An 18,545-nucleotide genomic window follows, 5' to 3' on the forward strand; every position below is an offset into this window, starting at 1 on the left:
GTACCGTGCGTGGAGGAGCTTTCTGTGAGCGGGTACCGTGCGTGGAGGAGCTTTCTGTGAGCGGGTACCGTGCGTGGAGGAGCTTTCTGTGAGCGGGTACCGTGCGTGGAGGAGCTTTCTGTGAGTGGGTACCGTGCGTGGAGGAGCTTTCTGTGAGCGGGTACTGTGCGTGGAGGAGCTTTCCGTGAGCGGGTACCGTGCGTGGAGGAGCTTTCTGTGAGCGGGTACCGTGCGTGGAGGAGCTTTCTGTGAGTGGGTACTGTGTGTAGAGGAGCTTTAGTCCTGCTGTGACAGCCCCACACTGCACATAACTATGTTCCTTGTCTTACAGGGGGGGAAACTGAAGCTCAGAAAGCTTTGCTGATTGCCCAATCCCAAGGCCTGTGCTATAGGTTGAATCTTCGTGTCCCCTCAAAATTCATATGTTGAAAACATAATGCCCAATGTGACGATATTAGGAGGGGCCTTTGGGAGGTGGTTAGGTCATGAGGGCAGAGCTTGCATGAGTGGAATCAGTGCTCTTATAAAAGCGGCCCGAGAAAGCTCCCTTGCCCGTCCCACCATGTGAGGACACGGCGAGAGGGCACAGGCTGTACACCAGGAAGTGGGCTCTCATCAGACACCAGATCTGCCGGCACCTTGATCTTCCCAGCCTCCAGAACTGTGAGAAAGAAATGTTTGTTGTTTATAAAGCACCCAGTCTGTGGTATTATGTTATAGCCTGAATGGACTGAAACAGCCTGTAAGAGAAGGAGCTGGGACTCAGGCTGTCTGATGCCCAAGTCTGGGCTCTTAGTCCCTAAGGGCCACAGATCACTGATGCTGAGGTGAGGAGTGCCCGCCTCCTAAGTCAGAGATGGTCGTGGTCTTGAAACACAGGAGCCCAACCAGAGCTGCCAGTTGCGATGCTTGAGAAACCCTTACTGTCATGTGTTGCGTACAAGGCGAGAGGATGATTTCGGCAGTGTTGGCAATCTGGCTTTCTTGGTTCTAAACTAGTGATTCTCAACCCTGGCTGCACATTAATACCACCTGGGGAGCTTTGAAAAGTCCACACTGCACAGACCACCCAGATCAATGACATCAGCGTCTCTGGGTTGGACTGGGCATTGGTGTCCTGTGAAGTTCCCCGGTGACTCCAAAGAACACCCAGGCCTGAGAAGCTCTCCAAAGGGAAACAGCGAGTTCTGTAGCTCTCGTTCCCTTCCACTGAGGGGCTGGGGCCGAGGGCTGGGAGTGGAGGAGGTTTTGAGGCAGGGATGGGGCGTAGGTGGGGAAGCAGGAAAAGGGGAGAGATTAAAGACTGACACAGAATGTGTGGGGTGTGGGACCCAGAGGCTCAGACAGGTTAAGTAACTGGATTCAGGGTGCACACGAGGTACCTGACAGAGCTGGAAATCATGCCACTGAAGTGGTGGCAGTGTGATTGGAATCTCTTGTTACTGCAGAGGCCCCAAGGGTAGCTCAGTGGTAGAGCTCCTCAAGACCTAGTTCTGCATCCGATTCTCTTCTCAGTCCATCCTTTCTACCCAGTCAGCCTCATCCACGCCCAGGGCTTCCATCATCACCTGACTCGCCAATTTCTATTTTCAGGCCAGACTGTTTCTTGGAACCTCAAACCTATACTGCAGTGACTCATCTGACATCTGCCTTGGATGACTCCAAGGCACTCAGGGTTTCACATGCCCAAGACTAAACTCATAACCACCTCCACCTGCAGCCTGGTCCTTCTGCAGGGGCCCAAGCCCAGCGAATGGCACTGGCACTCATGCTGGACTCCTCCCTCCCCCACTGCCCTTGTGCATTAGCAACATTCTTGGTCTAACCTTCTACGTACCTGTCCATCCTGTCCTCTCCTTTACATCTCCATTGCCACCCCTTTAGGCAAGCTCCCATTATCTATGGTAATTTATTCTTTTTATTTTTAATTTATTGGTAATTTATTTTTGCTTACGCGATTATTTGTTTTATGTCTGCCTCCTTCAGTAGCTTATACAGGGGCGGGGACTAGCTTTTTTGATGACTTTTGTGTCCCCAGCACCTTGGCCTCAGTGAATATTTGTTGAATACTTAAGTAAGTGAATAACTTTATTTTAAACTTTTAATTCATTCTGGAGGCTGTTGATAATAATGGCTGCTCCATTAGAGCTTGCTACTTTTCAGGCTGAAATCAGGGGTGATGTGCTTGGATGACTGCATTCTATGAGGTCTGGGGGCAGAGAGGTCTTGTCTATGGAGACTAAACAGAGGGTCTGAGGGGATCACATGCTCTGAGATGAGACACAGCCACACAATAGGACAGGCGAATACGCACACACACACACACGCGTGCACACACACACACTCACGCACACACACGCGCACACACACACACACACACACACACTGTATCCATCCTTGGTCAGCTCTTGCCTGTTTACTCCACAGACATTATCTTTATTCGGAGAATCAATTATGAAATCAATCCCTCACTATTTCTCCAATAATGTAGCTAATAAAAAGAAAAGCTATTTTGATGGTGTCTGGTTTTCAGCTAAAAGGAGGGTCAAAACAGCAATTTTATCAGCTGCCCTTTGAAAGTGCTTCTCTTGGTCACAGCAGTTCACAGGGGGAAACACGATGATTTCAACCCCATTCTTGATATTGGCTCCTGCCTAAGGTGACAGATTGTGTTACCTCTGGACCAGGACATCCGTGGGTAGACAGCAAGGTCAAGTCAAGGTTACATCATGCCGGCTCTGTCATCAGAGCATGGCCCAGCCCTCCCCCATTGCCTGTTCCAGTGAAATACTAGTCAAAATGGTGAGTTTTTGGGATTCTGGTGGAAGTGGGCCACGGGAAGGAGCCCCAGGACCTGGGCTTTTGGTGCAAGCTTTGGTTTCAGAACCTCCTCTCCTAAGATTCTTCTCCAAGAAAACTATCCCAGCCACATGGTGACAACTCTGTTGTTCCTGCCCCAAATAGATGGAAGGCCCTTAAGAGCAGAGGCCATGGTTTTTCCACTCCCCACCTTCATTGTCTGGGCCTTTATGGGTGCTTAGGAATTCTTTGAGCAGCAGGAGAGGTCTGACCTTGGAGGTGTTAGAAATTAAGTACTGGAGTAGGAGAGACTAAGTCTGCCTCCTGGACCTACCACTTGCTGGCTGAGAACTTTGTGCACGTCACTTAACATCACTGAGCCTCAGTTTTCTCACCTATAACATGGGGACCACAAGAGTGGTTATCTTACTCACGTAAGGTTTTGTGAGGAGGGCTCAATCAGATAATGCACATAAAGCGCAACAAATGCCAGTGTGTGGAATGAATGAAGCTGGGGGCGCTCCTCCTCCTTGGATGAGGGAGTCAGAGGAGAGGCTGGCACATACTGGGACCCACTGCAGGGGCTCTGGGCCCTCTAAGTCCACCACTCCTTTGGATCTGACTTCCAAACATAGAAAATGGAAACCAATGCCTTTTAGTAACATTTTTATTTAGGTATATTGTTTGGAGCCCTTAATTTAAAAAAGGCATTTCTTTCTTTCTTTCTTTTTTAAACGTATATTTAAAAATTTATTTTATTTATATTTATTTTTGGCTGCGTTGGGTCTTCGTTGCTGCGTGTGGGCTTTCTCTAGTTGTGGCGAGCGGGGGCTACTCTTCGTGGCGGTGTGCGGGCTTCTCATTGCAGTGGCTTCTCTTGTTGCAGAGCACGGGCTCTAGGTGCGCGGGCTTCAGTAGTTGTGGCACGCAGGCTCAGTAGTTGTGGCACATGGGCTTAGTTGCTCCGTGGCATGTGGGATCTTCCCGGACCAGGAACCCATGTCCCCTGTATTGGCAGGCAGATTCTTAACCACTGCGCCACCAAGGAAGCCCACATTTCTTTCTTTCTTTATATCTTTAAAAAAAGTTTCAATTGGAGTATACAGTAGTTGATTTACAAGGCTGTGTTAGTTTCAGGTGTACAGCAAAGTGAATCAGTTATACATATATCCACTCTTTTTTAGATTCTTTTCCCATATAGGTCATTACAGAGTATTGAGAAGAGTTCCCTGTGATGTACAGTAGGTCCTGATTAGTAATCTATTTTATATATAGCAGTGTGTATATGTCAATCCCAATCTCCCAATTTAGTACCCCCCCCTCCCACTTTCCTCCCTGGTGACCATAAGTTTGTCAAAAAAAGGCATTTGAAAGAAACTCGGGGCTTCCCTGGTGGCACAGTGGTTAAAAATCCGCCTGCCAACGCAGGGGATATGGGTTTGAGCCCTGGTCCGGGAAGATCCCACATGCCGCGGAGCAACTAAGCCCGTGTGCCACAACTACTGAGCCTGCGCGCCACAACTACTGAAACCCGCGCGCCAGAGCCCATGCTCCAAAACAAGAGAAACCACCGCAATGAGAAGTCCGTGCACCGCCACGAAGAGTAGCCCTCGCTCGCCACAGCTAGAGAAAGCCCGTGTGCAGCAACGAAGACCCAGCACAGTCACACACACACACAAAAAGCTTAAAAGAAACTCGTCACTTGTTCTTGGGCACCTAAGAGTAAATAAAAGCACAACGCCTCACTTTCTTAGGTTAAAACTCCAACCACCCTTCTTTGATGTGCTAACAGTCCCTAATGAGGTCAGGAAAGCAGTGACCGCCTCAGGAAGTGCCCTAAAGAGGTTCTTGCGCACAGCCAGGCCCTCTGGTCGCTGTGAACACAGCTGGGGAGACCCCATCTGACAGGCTGTGGCCTGGCTTAGAAGAGCTCTGCTGATTTGTGGCTACTTCTTAGGCTGCCATCTTGTGGCAGTTGTTCTGAGGTGAGTCTGTCTGTGGGTAACAGGCTTCCTAACTTCTCCAAAGATCCGCTCCCCTGTGATTTATATAGTACTTTCATATATTTGCAAATGGGGCTCTGGGGTCCTAACTCCAGCTGTAGGAAAAATGAAATGAACATGATGAGCTCAGGATGGAACCTTGTCCAAGAGGGATGTCCAGGCCAGCACTGGGTGGCAGGTGTCCAGGTGATACGCCCAGGGCAGTGGTGAGGGCAACAGTAAGAGCTACTGTTTATTGAGCATTTACTATATACTATGACTTAGTGCTTCCCATATATTATTTCTTTTAATACTATAACAACAACTCTCTGAGCTAAGCCCTGCTGTGTCTCCATTTTACAGATGAAAAAACTAAGGCATGGAGAGGTTAAGGCACTTGCCCAAGGTTACAGAGCCAGCGTGTGGTAAAGTTGGGACTCAAAATAAGGTCTTTCTGACCCAAAGCGTGTGCTCTAAGCCCCGCTGTGTGATCATGGGTGGGCTGTAGAGCCACAACGACCTGGGAGCCTGTCCTGGCTCAGCCACTTGGGTTATGTGAGCTTGGCTCGGTCACTTAACCTCTCCCACCCTGTTTCCTCCTCTGCGTGGAGCTTCCTCATGGGGTGATTGAAAGGATTAAATGGGGTAATTGATGTAGTTATCACAGTGCCTGGCACAGATGAGGGCTCAGTGATGTGGGTTTCTTCCTTCCACCATTGGGAGGGAGAAATGGGAGGGGCCGTCTCCCTAGTCAGTCCTCCTACCGTTTCAGCCTCCTTTCCTTCCCCTGGGCTCCACAGGACCCTTTGTACCAACACCAGAAAGTCTTTGATTCCTGACACTTTGGTCCATTTCTCAGTTTAATCATCTTGGCTGCATGGGAAAGGCAGCACTGGATAGTGTAAAGAGCCCTTGACTAGAATCTTAGAGACCTTGGTTCTAGTCCAGTACCGGGTCTGAGACTTGGATGACTTCTGTCTCTCTGGACCTCAGTTTCCCCATCAATAAAGTGGAGGATTTGTCCATATGCAGGACCAGTGTGCATATGTAGTCCATGTGCAGCCACTCCCTGGTTCTGTACCTACTGTAGATGTGATTAGTCAATTGCAGCATCTTTGTCACTGATCCTGGATGTAGCTGCAGAGCCCTCCCTTACAAGTAGAGGCAATCATGGTCAACTGGTTAGAGCTGAAATGACAAAACCTCTTGGATATTCCTGGAACAGTTAGTTATCTGCTAAGGGTCCTTCCAGCTTTCACTCTACCAACTGAGCCTTTAATGTTCTGAGGGGCAGTGCAAAGAACGTGGGTCTGAAACGAGGGGAGTGGATTCTAGCTCTAGAAATATCACCTAGCAGTCGTGTGACCTTGGGTAAGTTGTTTACACTCTCTGAGTCCTGCTTTCTCATTTGTAAAAAAAGAGTCCTAATGTGCTGTGGCTGTTGGCATTGCTGCGAGACTGAAATCACTGCAACCTCCCTGAAGGCAGGGTCTGGGTCCCTGTCAGTGCTGCACCCTCTGTACCTGGAACAAGGTCTGGTTAGCAGGCTCTCCATGAATTTTTGTTGAATTGAAGCAGAGTAAAATATGAAACCTGTAGAAATGGAAGAAACTACGACCCGGTGAAATACATCTCTAAAGAAGTGGTTCCCAGTCTTATGGAGCATAAGGCTGATTAGGGAGCCCTTTCAACATGCAGATTCCTGTACCCGAGTGCCGGGAGCTGATCCAGGATGCCTGGGGTGGGACCTAGGAATCCACAGCTTCAACAGGCTTTCCTGGGAATTCTGCTGCAGGTGGTCCAGAGTTCACTCTGTGGGAAATGTAACTCCAGAATTGAGAGGCTCAGAGTAGAATTTGTAAATAAAGAGGCCTCAGTTTGTTGCCAGTTGTTCTCTGGGAGTTGAGTTCCCACTTTGGAGTTCCCAGAGCCACTGCATCTGTGAGGGGGGTCACCTGGAAGGACGGCTCCCTCCTCTCCTCATTGACTGCCTCCGTGCGAGGCCCAGTCCTCAGCTGGCCGATGCTCTTAGGTGTCTACGCTCTGACCTGCGAGGCCCCCGTAGAAAGCAGCCAGGTCAGGGGCACTTCTCCTTTTATCTCAAGTACAGTGGGAATGTTGGGGGTTCTAGGTTGCCAAGGCTGCTCATCACCAGGTATCCCGTTCAGATCATGTGTCGCTTTACCCAGCTCTGTCCACAAGCCTCAGGCCAGGATCCTTGAGGAAGAGCAGCCAGGAGGCAGGTTGGCTGGGGCTCAGCCAGGGTGCTCTGGTTGTGGTGGTGGTGGTGGTTGTGTGTGTGTGTGTGTGTGTGTGAGTGAGAGAGGGAGAGAGAGGGAAGTGGGAGGGGGGTGGGGCGGGGAGGGGGAGAGAGAGAGAGAGAGAGGTGAAAAACAATCAAATATTTGGGATTTTTTCCTGCATGTTGGTAAACATAGAGATCTTTGCAAACACCCATGTATTAGATGGAAATTGAAATGTTTCATCCTGATGTTTCCGGGTGTGGTAATGTCGCCTGCAAGTAGGCGACTGGTTACAGCGTATCTTTGGATGATACTACTTTACTTCACAGTCACGTTCATCCCCTGTCATCATCATCATTCAGGCCAAATTCATGAATTATAAAGAGATAGTTGGATTTTTGAGCCCTTGTTGAAAATTCAAAATAAATCCAGTTAAAAAAAAATTATGATCCTTTCCTTTTCCTCCCAGGGTCTTCTTCCCACAGCTAACAAGTTCTGTTAACTTCATGTGCTTCTTATAAGGCTTAAACAAGTTAACACATGACATGGGCTTACAACTGTGCCATAAATTCTCATAAAATGATGCCCATTTTTCTTTACTACTACTACTACTACAGATATATCCTGTTAACATAAATCCATCAGGAGCAACCCCTTAATTATTTCAAGCCAATGGGGAATTCTCTGTCCTACAGTCATTAAATTCTCAGCTAACTGAACTCTTATACTCTAAAAGAGGAGATCTTTGTACCTTTAGCCACTGGGACATGGAGGCCATGCTGGACTCCCTTGCTTTTATAAATAAAGCTCGATGGACACAGCCTGGTTTTCCTCTGGTCTCCTGGGCTCAGAATTCAGAACACCAGCTGGTGATTGTCAGGCCACAGCATGGTACAGGGCAAGTGCTTCTTGAGTTGCTCTCTTTTTCTCTTTCTTTTTTTTGTAGTGCACCCTCCCCATTCAGATATTCATCTGTCTCTGCTTCCAGGAATCTTCTCCACTCTCCCTTCTAACTTGCTGCACCAAATCTCTCAGGCCCTAAAGAGAAACAAGCAAGACAGAAGAGTAAGTATATCCAATGCCTGAGGGCCGCTTTTGCTTAATCTTAAGTTGTGAGTGATGTTCTAGAGAGTTATGATTGTCATGCAGAATATCTTCCAGAGAAGCCAAGTGTTACCTGGACATTACACTCCAGTGGGACCAGGAAGGCTCCAAATCCAGCATAAGGGCCAGTTATGCTCAGCCATTCCTAATTCATCACCCAGCCCGGTCAGAGGCTCTGATCAGCCTCCTTGCTTGGGCTTCCTACTGCCCTAGCTGCCTCAGCCTGTCTCAGAAGTGAAACCAGATGGCTAGGGTGGGTAGTGAGGGAGATCCACAAAAAAACCCCAGGGAAAACTGAGCTCCAGGTCCCACCCACTGCCCCAAACTGCTTCTGAGTCGGTTCATCCATGAACAAAACCCCAAAATTCCTTTTATCTCCCAATCACTAAGAATCTGATCCTTTATTTAGTCCCGAAACTCGGAAACTAATCTTTTATTTATCTCTACTGTAATCCCACTTCAGGCTATGTATGGAATACACCACTTGGGAACAAACCTCTAGGATTTCAGAAGGACCCTCTGTCAGGGAAGCACAAGGGCTTACGAGGGAAAGTAAAACCAGGGCCAGGATGTTTTGGTTCCATGCGTGAACTAGAGGAAGACATGCCTGATTTGGGCTTGTGTGATGGAGAATGGGCGACAGGCAAGCTCCCTAATCACCAAACCACAGTAGAGGGCTGCATGATGTCAGGCCCCGGCGAGGCAAGCTGGTTGAAACAATTTCCCAAGCTTCCTTTACCGCGGCCCTCAAGCCAGGGTAAGGAATCAGTGACACACTGAATGATTCCAGACAGCTGTCTGTCAGCCTGGTTTCACCCTCTCTCAGTGGATGTGAGGCCAAACTACACGGCCAGTGTGGCAGTGAGTGCCAGCCTGCGTGCCACTGCTCACCCCTCCGTCCCGAGCAGGCTGACTCCCACCGGGGCCCCGAGAGGACTGTCTAGTCTCTGGAGGCCTTCCAGACCCCCCCCCCCCCAAGCCCCTGCTCTCTTTCACTCATCCTTGCATTCAACAAATACTTCCTGAGTACCTCTCACGAGTACCTCGGGGCTGAGGCCGGCCATTTAGTGGTGAACAGGGCACTGTCCCTGCCCTTACAGAGCTAATAGACCCTGTGGAGAAATCAGTCAGATGCTGAATGGTCATTTAGGTAAAATTGTGATGGAAGGAAGGCGAGGGGCCACGTTGGGGGTGTGGGAGTTTTTGATGGGAGAATGCGGTTAGTGCTGGCAGTCAGAGGCTAGGAAGCTGACTGTTGGAGGATGAGCAGGAGTTAGCAAGGTGCAGAGCTGGGGAGTCAAGGAGTGTCTTCATGAATTCCTCCACTCGCTTTGGCTTTTCACCTTCTTCATGCCTCCCTCCAAAACTGAGCTCCTGACTCTGGCCCCAGGGGCATTTAACATGTGTTTAAAACTCCATTTCTGCAAACTGCCTCTGGGCCCCAGCCCCTGGTATCACGCCCAGAACCAGCCAGCTGGTCTGTCCCTTCCCAAGCCCCCTTCTGCGGAGGCAGCTGCCCAGTCTTGGTCCTTCTTTCACCAACTCACTCTCTTACGTACTCACACGTCTTTGGTTCACACCCCATGTCAGCTCAGTTCTGCGGGGCTTTCCCAGCACCTGCTGGCTCCACAGGGGAGACGGCTCACTTTGTTCACATATTCTCTCTCTCAGGAGTTTGCTTCTTCAGTTTGCCAACCTGCCCTCAGCCAGGGCCAGGCCTTGCTTTAGGTCCAGGCTGAGGGCTAAAGGGGAGTCTGGAAGAAGGCCACGGGGGTGGGGTTCGGGGAAGGCTTCCTGGGAGAGTCAGGCTGAGAAGGAGTTTGTCAGGGGGCATTGCCCTTCCTTCCACTTCTCCTACCCCTTTTGCTCTTTCCCATGCATTCTTCACCCTCTACTCTGGCGCATCATGGATGTTTCCCAGCTTCAGCCTCAAGGGATAGAGCTGGGAGGGCCCTTGGAGATCTAGTCTGACACCTGCCCATTTGACAGATGGGGATAGTGAGGTCCGTAGAGGGGGATGGATTTGCACAGAGTCATGCAGCTCAAGGAAACATGATGGCTAGTTTCTTGTATTGTTCCAGAGTCTGTGTGCCTACGACTTACTCTGTCCCAGCCATAAAAGCTTTCTGCAAAGTGTACACCAGTTCTCTCCTCTGAGTGCTGCCCTTCACTGCCCCTCATCACTGCCTGATGCTCTCCAGGGAGGGATTTGCAGGAGTCTCAGTGCCTTCCTGCTTTGGGCAGAGGATCCTGGCAAGGATGTATCCTGGGATCCTCATGGGACCGTCTCCAGGGAGGGCCCCTCTGGGCTGCTGTCCTTCTAGACTTCGCCTGAGACAGTGAAGCTTCACTGTTAAGAGCTGTGAGACTTTGGTCACCTGATTTTAACAATCTGTGAACCCCAGTTTTCTCATCTGCAGAATGAGGGTAACAATAGGGCTAATAGCTTGAATGAGATCATGTTTGAGAAGTCCCTCTTATATAGCAAGTGCCTGTCATCAGTGGCTGCTATTGCAGTTCTCTGTTCAATCCTGACCCAGATAGTCATGGTCAGTGGTCAGGGAAGGCATGGTAGCTTCTGGAATGCTGTGTCCAGAGGTCTGGAGGGAGGGAAAGGAGAGGCCGGTGGACCAGGCCTTTGAGAAGGCCTCTGGGAAAGTGAGTCTTCTTCCTCCTACCTGATTTTGATGGATAGGTTGGTGGAAGGAATGAGAGTGGAATTAGTAGACCACAGGTTAATAAGCAGTAATCTCCTGGAGTCTTTGCCAGTTTGATGGGAAAAGGAAGAAAACTCCAGGAAATGCCCAAAGGCCCTTTCTGATGAGCATGACAAGGACTGATGGTTCAGTCGTTGGGTCCTGGCTGTGTTTTCAGTGGTCTCCATGCAGGCTTAGCTTGCAGGGCTTTGAGTCCGTGACAGCCTCAGCTTGATGAGTGCATTTAAAAGGAACCCAGCTCAGAACAGAGTTCATGTTAGAGCCAGGTGTTGGGGGAACAGGGTGACAAATGACTCCCTGGCTGTATTCTCTGAACACACACAACCACTAGCTGATGAACCCATCCAGGGAAGCACATACCCATAAAGTGTCCCTTAGAGCAGGGGAAACTGAGGCACAGAGACCTTGAGTGACACTCAATCTGTTAGCTGAGCAGCTTGGACTAGAATCTGAGTTTGTGGATTCATCTTTTCTCCCCTCCTCCTTCTTTCTTTTTGGTAAGGAATTTGATTTTTATTCTAAACACTGAGAAACTATTATTTGTAAGCTGGAGAATGAGATGATACAATTTACATTAAAAAATAGCTTTACTGAAGCAGAAACTAACACACCATTGTAAAGCAATTATACTCCAATAAAGATGTATTAAAAATAATAGCTTTACTGAAATATAATTCACATAACATAAAATACCCTTTATTTTTTTCCTTAACTGAATTATAATTCTCTAAAGCTGCCTGTTTTTATTTATTTATTTATTTATTTATTTATGGCTGTGTTGGGTCTTCGTTTCTGTGCGAGGGCTTTCTCTAGTTGCGGCGAGCGGGGGCCACTCTTCATTGCGGTGCGCTGGCCTCTCACTGTAGCGGCCTCTCTTGTTGCAGAGCACAGGCTCCAGATGCGCAAGCTCAGTAGTTGTGGCTCACGGGCCCAGTTGCTTCGCGGCATGTGGGATCTTCCCAGACCAGGGCTCGAACCCGTGTCCCCTGCATTGGCAGGCAGATTCTCAATCACTGCGCCACCAGGGAAGCCCTGCCTGTTTTTTCTTACATCTTTTCTACAAAATGGAGTTTGCTTCCTGAAACAGCGAACTTTTTGTGAAGCTTACCACATTCCTCTAAGACTATTTGCTTGATAAGAAAATAGTTAAAAGATTTTAAGATAGAAACCTTGCAGCAACCTTGCAGGGAACTCTACTTAATGCTCTGTGGTGACCTAAATGGGAAGGAAATCCAAAAAAGAGGGGATATATGTATACATATAGCTGATTGACTTTGCTGTACAGTAGAAACTAACACAGTATTGTAAAGCAACTATACTCCAATAAAAATTTAAAAAAAAGAAACCTGGCTTTGCATTCCTATTCCCATCCTCTTGCATTTCATCAGGTCAGAAGAACCTATACTTCGTCCTCCCTGAAGCAAATTATCCTTAAAGAAAAACAAAAGTAAGTAAGATAAAGGGAACAGCTATTTAAAAGAGTTATATTCCTTTTAACTCTGTTGTATGCTCTATTGTCACACATTTTAAAATGAGATTTTAAAAACTAAACTAATTTGAAGAAAGCCATAAAATTGATTATTGAGTCCTTATAAAAATATAGTATTTTAACAGTGGGGTGTGTGTGTGTGTGTGTGTGTGTGTGTGTGTGTAATTGTCATGCTTAGAAAGCATTCTTTGTGGAAACAAAGTACTGGAAGTTCTTGGTACATAGAGTTTTGAAGAGAAGGTACTTATGACTGACGTCAGAACGAAAAGTCCCAACAGGGTTGTCCATCCAGCGCAATTTTCTTTCTTCATTGTTAACATTGACCAGTGTGCTACTGTGGTCCTGATTGTCAGCTTCTCCATAGAGTGGTTATCCTGTCCTACAAGATCTCTATTATTTCCTGCCTCTGCCCAATCCCATCATCCTTGCTGCTCTGTCACTCTGACCAAGGGAAAACAAGTCAGAAAATAATCCTTTTTTAAAAGAACAAATTTGAAGATTCTGTTTTTCTTTCTCAACAACTAGTACAAATGGATGCAGTACCTTCAAACTACAACATTATATATTCACCAATAGAGTGAAGAAACTAAATCATAATCTAGTGTTTCAAAAGTACTATTTTTTTAATATTTATTTTTTTAATGGGGTACAGTTGCTTTACAATGTTGTGCTAGCTCCTGCTGCACAGCAAAGTGAACCAGCCATATGTATACACATATCCCCTCCCTTTTGGATCTCCCTACCATCCAGGTCACCACAGAGCACTGAGTAGAGTTCCCCATGCTATACAGCAGATCCTCACTAGTTATCTATTTCATACCCAGCGGCATATATATGTCAATCCCAATCTCCCAATTCATCCCACCACCTTCCCCCCCTGCAAAAGAAATATTTTTAGATTATGATTTAACATGGAGAGAAACAAATCCCCCCCCAAAGGGTTAAAATTGTTGGATTAAAAAGTAAAAAATCATAGAGGAAATCAAAAACTATCTGGAGACAAATGAAAAGATGAAAATGGAAACACAAGGATCCAAAATCTGTGGGACACAGGGACTTCCCTGATTGTCCAGTGGTTTAAGACTCTGTGCTCCCAATGCAGGGGGCCCAGGTTCGATCCCTGGTCAGGGAACTAGATCCCGCATGCCGCAACTAAAGATCCCGCATGCCACAATGAAGATCCTGCGTGCCGCAACTAAGACCTGGTGCAGCCAAATAAATAAATATTTTTAAAAACCCCAACAAAATCTATGGGACACAGCAAAAGCAGTTCTAATAGGGAAGTTTATAGTGATACAAGCCTATCTCAGGGAACAGGAAATCTCTCAAATAATAACCCAACCTTACACCTAAAGGAACTAGAAAAAGAAGAACAAACAAAACCCAAAGGTAGTAGAAGAAAAGAAATAATACAGTAGGAGAGATAAACAAAATTGATAAACCTATAGCTGGGCACATCAAGAAAAGAAGAGAGAGGGCCCAAATAAATAAAATCGGAAATGAAAAAGGAGAAGATACAGTTGACACCATAGAAATACAAAGGATCATAAGAGATTACTATGAACAATTATATGCCAATAAAATGGACAACCAAGAAGAAATGGATAAATTCCTAGAAATGTACAATCTCCCAAGACTGAATTAGGAAGAAATGGAAAATATGAATGGACCAATTATCAGTAATGAAATTGAATTAGTAATAAAAGAAAAAAAAAACTCCCAACAAACGAAAGTCCAGGATTGGATGGCTTCACTGGTGAATTCTACCAAACATTTAAAGAAGAATTAAATGCTCATCCTTCTCAAACTATTCCAAAAAATTGAAAAGGAAAGGAACACTTCTCAACTCATTCTATGAGACCAGTATTACCCTGATACCAAAACCAGACAAAGACACTACAAAAAAAAAAAAAAAAAAGGAAAATTGTAGGCCAATATCCCTGATGAACATAGATGCAGAAATTCTTAGCAAAGTATTAAACCGAATTCAACCATACTTTAAAAGAATTGTAGTACAATCCTGCAGCCTGTGGACCAAAAACCACAGTTACAGAAAGATAGAGAAGATGAAAAGGCAGAGGGCTATGTACCAGATGAAGGAACAAGAAAAAACCCCAGAAAAACAACTAAATGAAGTGGAGATAGGCAACCTTCCAGAGAAAGAATTCAGAATAATGATAGTGAAGATGATCCAGGACCTCGGAATAAGAATGGAGGCAAAGATTGAGAAGATGCAAGAAATGATTAACAAAGACCTAGAAGAATTAAAGAACAAACAAACAGAGATGACCAATACAATAACTGAAATGAAAACTACACTAGAAGGAATCAATAGCAGAATAACTGAGGCAGAAGAACGGATAAGTGACCTGGAAGACAGAATGGTGGAATTCACTGCTGCGGAACAGACTAAAGAAAAAAGAATGAAAAGAAATGAAGACAGCCTAAGAGACCTCTGGGACAACATTAAACGCAACAACATTCGCATTATAGGGGTCCCAGAAGGAGAAGAGAGAGAGAAAGGACCAGAGAAAATATTTGAAGAGATTATAGTCGAAAACTTCCCTAACATGGGAAAGGAAATAGCCACCCAAGTCCAGGAAGCACAGAGAGTCCCATACAGAATAAACCCAAGGAGAAACATGCCGAGACACATAGTAATCAAAGTGGCAAAAATTAAAGACAAAGAAAAATTATTGAAAGCAGCAAGGGAAAAACGACAAATAACATACAAGGGAACTCCCATAAGGTTAACAGCTGATTTCTCAGCAGAAACTCTGCAAGCCAGAAGGGAGTGGCATGATATACTTAAAGTGATGAAAGGGAAGAACCTACAACCAAGATTACTCTACCCGGCAAGGATCTCATTTAGATTTGATGGAGAAATCAAAAGCTTTACAGACAAGCAAAAGCTAAGAGAATTCAGCACCACCAAACCAGCTCTACAACAAATGCTAAAGGAACTTCTCTAAGTGGGAAACACAAGAGAAGAAAAGGACCTACAAAAACAAACCCAAAACAATTAAGAAAATGGTCATAGGAACATACATATCGATAATTACCTTAAACGTGAATGGATTAAACGCCCCAACCAAAAGACATAGACTGGCTGAATGGATACAAAAACAGGACCCATATATATGCTGTCTACAAGAGACCCACTTTAGACCTAGGGACACATACAGACTGAAAGTGAGGGGATGGAAAAAGATATTCCATGCAAATGGAAATCAAAAGAAAGCTGGAGTAGCTATACTCATATCAGATAAAATAGACTTTAAAATAAAGAATGTTACAAGAGACAAGGAAGGACACTACATAATGATCCAGGGATCAATCCAAGAAGAAGATATAACAATTATAAATATATATGCACCCAACATAGGAGCACCTCAATACATAAGGCAACTGCTAACAGCTATAAAAGAGGAAATCGACAGTAACACAATAATAGTGGGGGACTTTAACACTTCACTTACACCAATGGACAGATCATCCAAAATGAAAATAAATAAGGAAACGGAAGCTTTAAATGACACAATAGACCAGATAGATTTAATTGATATATATAGGACATTCCATCCAAAAACAGCAGATTACACGTTCTTCTCAAGTGCGCACGGAACATTCTCCAGGATAGATCACATCTTGGGTCACAAATCAAGCCTCAGTAAATTTAAGAAAATTGAAATCATACCAAGCATCTTTTCTGACCACAACGCTATGAGATTAGAAATGAATTACAGGGAAAAAAACATAAAAAAGACAAACACATGGAGGCTAAATAATACGTTACTAAATAACCAAGAGATCACTGAAGAAATCAAAGAGGAAATAAAAAAATACCTAGAGACAAATGACAATGAAAACACGACGACCCAAAACCTATGGGATGCAGCAAAAGCGGTTCTAAGAGGGAAGTTTATAGCTATACAAGCCTACCTAAAGAAACAAGAAAAATCTCAAGTAAACAATCTAACCTTACACCTAAAGAAACTAGAGAAAGAAGAACAAGCAAAACCCAAAGTTAGCAGAAGGAAAGAAATCATAAAGATCAGAGCAGAAATAAATGAGATAGAAACAAAGAAAACAATAGCAAAGATCAATAAAACTAAAAGTTGGTTCTTTGAGAAGATAAACAAAATTGATAAGCCATTAGCCAGACTCATCAAGAAAAAGAGGGAGAGGACTCAAATCAATAAAATCAGAAATGAAAAAGGAGAAGTTACAACAGACACTGCAGAAATACAAAACATCCTAAGAGACTACTATAAGCAACTTTATGCCAATAAAATGGACAACCTGGAAGAAATGGACAAATTCTTAGAAAGGTATAACCTTCCAAGACTGAATCAGGAAGAAACAGAAAATATGAACAGACCAATCACAAGTAATGAAATTGAAACTGTGACTAAAAATCTTCCAACAAACAAAAGTCCAGGACCAGATGGCTTCACAGGTGAATTCTATCAAACATTTAGAGAAGAGCTGACACCCATCCTTCTCAAACTCTTCCAAAAAATTGCAGAGGAAGGAACACTCCCAAACTCATTCTATGAGGCCACCATCACCCTGATACCAAAACCAGACAAAGACACTACAAAAAAAGAAAATTACAGACCAATATCACTGATGAATATAGATGCAAAAATCCTCAACAAAATACTAGCAAACAGAATCCAACAACACATTAAAAGGATCATACACCACGATCAAGTGGGATTTATCCCAGGGATGCAAGGATTCTTCAATATACACAAATCAATCAATGTGATACACCATATTAACAAACTGAAGAATAAAAACCATATGATCATCTCAATAGATGCAGAAAAAGCTTTTGACAAAATTCAACACCCATTTATGATAAAAACTCTCCAGAAAGTGGGCATAGAGGGAACCTACCTCAACATAATAAAGGCCATATATGACAAACCCACAGCAAACATCATTCTCAATGGTGAAAAACTGAAAGCATTTCCTCTAAGATCAGGAACGAGACAAGGATGTCCACTCTCACCACTATTATTCAACATAGTTCTGGAAGTCCTAGCCACGGCAATCAGAGAAGAAAAAGAAATAAAAGGAATACAAATTGGAAAAGAGGAAGTAAAACTGTCACTGTTTGCGGATGACATGATACTATACATAGAGAATCCTAAAACTGCCACCAGAAAACTGCTAGAGCTAATTAATGAATATGGTAAAGTTGCAGGATACAAAATTAATGCACAGAAATCTCTTGCATTCCTATACACTAATGATGAAAAATCTGAAAGAGAAATTATGGAAACACTCCCATTTACCATTGCAACAAAAAGAATAAAATACCTAGGAATAAACCTACCTAGGGAGACAAAAGACCTGTATGCAGAAAACTGTAAGACACTGATGAAAGAAATTAAAGATGATACCAACAGATGGAGAGATATACCATGTTCTTGGATTGGAAGAATCAACATTGTGAAAATGAGTATACTACCCAAAGCAATCTACAGATTCAATGCAATCCCTATCAAATTACTAATGGCATTTTTTACAGAGCTAGAACAAATCATCTTAAAATTTGTATGGAGACACAAAAGACCCCGAATAGCCAAAGCAGTCTTGAGGCAAAAAAATGGAGCTGGAGGAATCAGACTCCCTGACTTCAGACTATACTACAAAGCTACAGTAATCAAGACAGTATGGTACTGGCACAAAAACAGAAACATAGATCAATGGAACAAGATAGAAAGCCCAGAGGTTAACCCACGCACCTATGGTCAACTAATCTATGACAAAGGAGGCAAAGATATACAATGGAGAAAAGACAGTCTCTTCAATAAGTGGTGCTGGGAAAACTGGACAGCTACATGTAAAAGAATGAAATTAGAATACTCCCTAACACCATACACAAAAATAAACTCAAAATGGATTAGAGACCTAAATATAAGACTGGACACTATAAAACTCTTAGAGGAAAACATAGGAAGAACACTCTTTGACATAAATCACAGCAAGATCTTTTTTGATCCACCTCCTAGAGTAATGGAAATAAAAACAAAAATAAACAAGTGGGACCTAATGAAACTTCAAAGCTTTTGCACGGCAAAGGAAACCATAAACAAGATGAAAAGACAACCCTCAGAATGGGAGAAAATATTTGCAAATGAATCAACGGACAAAGGATTAATCTCCAAAATATATAAACAGCTCATTCAGCTCAATA

At 44.6% G+C, this 18,545-nt stretch overlaps 1 protein-coding gene across 1 annotated transcript in view; it reads left to right on the plus strand.

The window, feature by feature from the left end:
* LOC309660533 (uncharacterized protein) overlaps positions 1 to 9,042 on the plus strand; it is a 36,727-nt gene extending 27,685 nt beyond the window's left edge. Inside the window, exon 5 of the mRNA XM_082461344.1 lies at positions 8,013 to 9,042. Coding sequence (XP_082317470.1) covers positions 8,013 to 8,110 — 98 coding nt within the window. The 3' untranslated portion in view covers positions 8,111 to 9,042. The remainder of the gene's footprint in view (positions 1 to 8,012) is intronic.
* The last annotated feature ends 9,503 nt before the right edge of the window (positions 9,043 to 18,545 follow it).

Source organism: Balaenoptera physalus (genome assembly GCF_965194825.1).
Source record: "Balaenoptera physalus genome assembly, chromosome: 4".
In the NCBI taxonomy this organism is placed as follows: Eukaryota; Metazoa; Chordata; class Mammalia; order Artiodactyla; family Balaenopteridae; genus Balaenoptera; species Balaenoptera physalus.